Genomic DNA, 3,398 nt, shown 5'->3' with positions numbered 1-3,398 from the left:
CTTGAGGCTCACGAACGCACATGGTGCCTCCCCCGAGACCTCGTCCGGCCGGACCACCGCCGCCGCCTCTGTTATAATAAACCTTGCGTGTTCAGAGTTTCAGTTAGTTCAGACAGCTCAGGTGTTTGTTTCTTCAATTTCATCAGTTAGCGTTGCCGCGGGAGTAGCTCGTCTGGCAGCGATCGAGTCCGAGTCTTGCGCCCTCTAATCTGTTCGTGGGATGGCACGAACGTTGTGGAGAGGAGTGGCGCACAGTCCGGAGGCCATGAGCCCCATTTCCTTCGTTGTAATCTCACATAAAAGGTGGATCAGTAAAACAGAAAACTGCGGCAAGTTTGCGCAGGCAAAAACCTCGTCTTTCACCTCGCTTCGCTAGATCATCGTCTCAACTCCGACAATTGAAATCAGAGCGGGTTCCTGACCTTGGGAATGGCGGGCCCTGACGATTCCGGTGGTAGCAAGTCGCCGGTCACTCCACGGGCACGGGTCTCCGACGGCAACGAGCTTGCCGTGGCAGAGAGACCCACGGCGCGGATGGCGCGCGACATCGGCGGTGCGGTATGGCCGCAGCTGAACCGAACCAACTACACCGACTGGGCCGTCCTTATGCAGGTCATGATGGAGGGCCGTTACCTCTGGGACGCCGTGCAGACGGGCACGACGGAGCGCAGCGATGACCGGCTGGCGCTCGAATCAATCCTGCGCGGGGTGCCACCGGAGATGGCGCCCACCCTCGCCGGCAAGGCCACGGCGAAGGAGGTGTGGGACACTGTCAAGACGATGCTTCTAGGTGTGGCGCGTGGCCGCGAGGCTAAGCTCGCGACCGTCTCCAAGCAGTACAGCTACATCCGCTTCGCCGACGGCGAGACCGTCGATGATTTCGCCATGAGGATCTCAAACATGGTGGCCCAGATGGCACAGCTCGGAGAAACTGTGCCCGAGAAGCGGGTTGTGCGCAAGTTTCTCTCCGTCGTCCCCAAGAGGTACTCTCAGATCGCGCTCTCCATTGAAACCCTCGTCGATTTGGACACACTGTCGGTGGAAGAGCTCACCGGGCGGCTCAAGGCCGCTAAGGAGAGGTATGATCTCGAGCAGGCTGAGACCGGCGTCGGCCGGCTCCTGATGACGGAGGAGGAGTGGGCTGCACGCCTCAAGGGGTGGGCGGCTCAAGCAGCAACGCGCCGCGAGGCGGCGGTCAGCGCGACAGAGGACGTGGACGCGGCCACGGCGGGCGCGGCAACGGAAAGGCCGACGACGACAAGTGCAGATACTGCGGTATCCCCGGCCACTGGGCTCGGGACTGTCGCAAGAAGAAGAGGGAGGAGGCTGTGAACCTCACTCAGGCAGAAGGCGCAGATGATGAAGATCCAGCCCTCCTCATCGCGCAGGTGTGCACCATCACCAATGACGGTGAGCGCGTTGACGAGTAAGTCGAGCTCGTCGAAGAGCATGCCGAGGTTCACCTCGGGCGCACGGAGGAGGAGTACGACTCCAAGTGGTACTTGGACACCGGTGCCTCGAACCACATGTCAGGCAACGCGGCGTGCTTCCACGAGCTCGACCGTCGCGTCGCTGGCACAGTCAAGTTCGGGGACAGATCGGTCGTGGCGATTCACGGACGCGGCTCCGTCCTCTTCACCGACATCAACGGAGGCCACCGCGTCCTCACCGGCGTCTACTTCATCCCTCGCCTGCGCAGCTCCATCACTAGTAGAAAAAGGACCTAATGTGAGACACATTAGTCCCGGTTTGATTTCGGCCCGGTACTAATGGTACGATTAGTGCCGGTTCGAACGGCTATGCATTAATGCCGGTTCGTGTTAAACCTTTAGTACCGGTTCGTGCCACGAACCGGTACTAAAGGGGTGGTGGCAGGCTGGCGTCAGGCCAGGGCCACACGATCACCTTTAGTACCGGTTCGTGGCACGAACTGGTACTAAAGGGCTAACCTTTAGTACCGGTTCGTGCCATGAACCGGGACTAAAGGGGTCTGACCTATAGTCCCGGTTGGAGACACAGACCGGGACTATAGGGCAATTTTCAAACTCTACCCCCCTCCCCCCGTGTATCGCCATTTCAGTTTTGAAAAAATCAAAAAAAAATGATAAAAACTTCAAAAAATAAAATCCTTTGAGAGGTAGTTATATTACTACATCTACTAGTTACGAAAATTTGAAAACTTCAATTTGGACATGTTTTGCAAAAAGTGTAGGGAAAATATAAAACGGCTATAACTTTTGCATACGATGTCAGAAAAAACGTATAATATATCAAAAAGTTCAGCACGAAAATCCGCATACGATTTTGACTGCCTACGGCCTGTTTGCACTTTTTTAGAATCCTCAAATTCCAAAAGGAAAAAAAGATATGCTCAAATTTTAGTTTTTTGGTTAAATCTGGTCAAACTACTTATTCAAGAAGTATTAATGTTACTACATAATTATTCAAGAATATTAGTGTTACTAAATTATTATTTCAATTTTTTGAATTTTGGTCAAATCTGGTCAAACTATGGTCAAACTGTGGTCAAACAGTCAAACTGTGGTCAAACTTATTCAAAAAATATTAGTGTTACTAAATAATTACTATTTTTTAGAATAATAGTTTCAAACTCAAACGGTGAAACGTGTGACCTAATGCTCAAGCTAAACTGCTGAGGGTTAATAGGATTGTCAGCTTACATTTGTCAGGAAAACAACAAGTGCAGACTTGGAAAGTAGAGGGAATAGAACTCCAAAGTTAAGCGTGCTCAGGCTGGGGAGTGAGAGGATGGGTGACCGGCCGGGAAGTTAGACGATTTGGAATGAGTGATCCACACTTGAGTAGTTAAGAGGGGTGATTAGAGACTAAATCATCAAATAATTCAAAAAATCGAAAATCGAAAAATATTCAAATTTTTTTTCCAAAATTTTCAGACAAAAATTTTACAAAAAAACCTTTGGTACCGGTTGGTAACACCAACCGGTACTAAAGGTCCCCGATACCACAGCGCGAGCTCACGCCACGTGGTGGGCCTTTAGTGGCGGTTCTTGCCGAACCGGTACTAAAGAGGGGCCTTTAGTCTCCACTCTTTAGTGCCGGTTGCAGAACCGGCACTAAAGGCCCTTACGAACCGGTGATAAAGCTTCGTTTTCTACTAGTGGTACACTAGTAGAAAACAGGGCTTTGGTTCGGCCAGAAAAAAGCATTAATCCCGGTTGCATTACGAACCGGGACTAATATGAGCATTAGTCCCGGTTCGAGCGGCTAGGGCACCGTACAGGCATTAGTCCCGGTTCAAATGGGTCCTTTAGTCCCGGTTGGTGCCACGAACCGGGACTAAAGGGTGTGATGCCCATTAGTACTGGTTCGTGGCACCAACCGGTACTAAAGGTTAGACCTTTAGTCCCGGTTCGAGC

At 51.8% G+C, this 3,398-nt stretch overlaps 1 protein-coding gene across 1 annotated transcript; it reads left to right on the top strand.

Annotated features, from left to right (window-relative positions):
• Nucleotides 1–349: 349 nt before the first annotated feature.
• LOC123140784 (uncharacterized) lies at nucleotides 350–1,709 on the top strand. The gene has a single exon (XM_044560067.1). The coding sequence runs from the start codon at nucleotides 430–432 to the stop codon at nucleotides 1,330–1,332; it is 903 nt and encodes a 300-aa protein (XP_044416002.1). The 5' UTR covers nucleotides 350–429; the 3' UTR covers nucleotides 1,333–1,709.
• Nucleotides 1,710–3,398: the final 1,689 nt, after the last annotated feature.

The sequence above is a fragment of the Triticum aestivum genome, chromosome 6D, assembly GCF_018294505.1.
Source record: "Triticum aestivum cultivar Chinese Spring chromosome 6D, IWGSC CS RefSeq v2.1, whole genome shotgun sequence".
NCBI lineage: Eukaryota > Viridiplantae > Streptophyta > Magnoliopsida > Poales > Poaceae > Triticum > Triticum aestivum.
The sequence above is the reverse complement of the archived record's forward strand: the minus strand, read 5'-3'. Positions and strand labels throughout refer to the sequence as shown.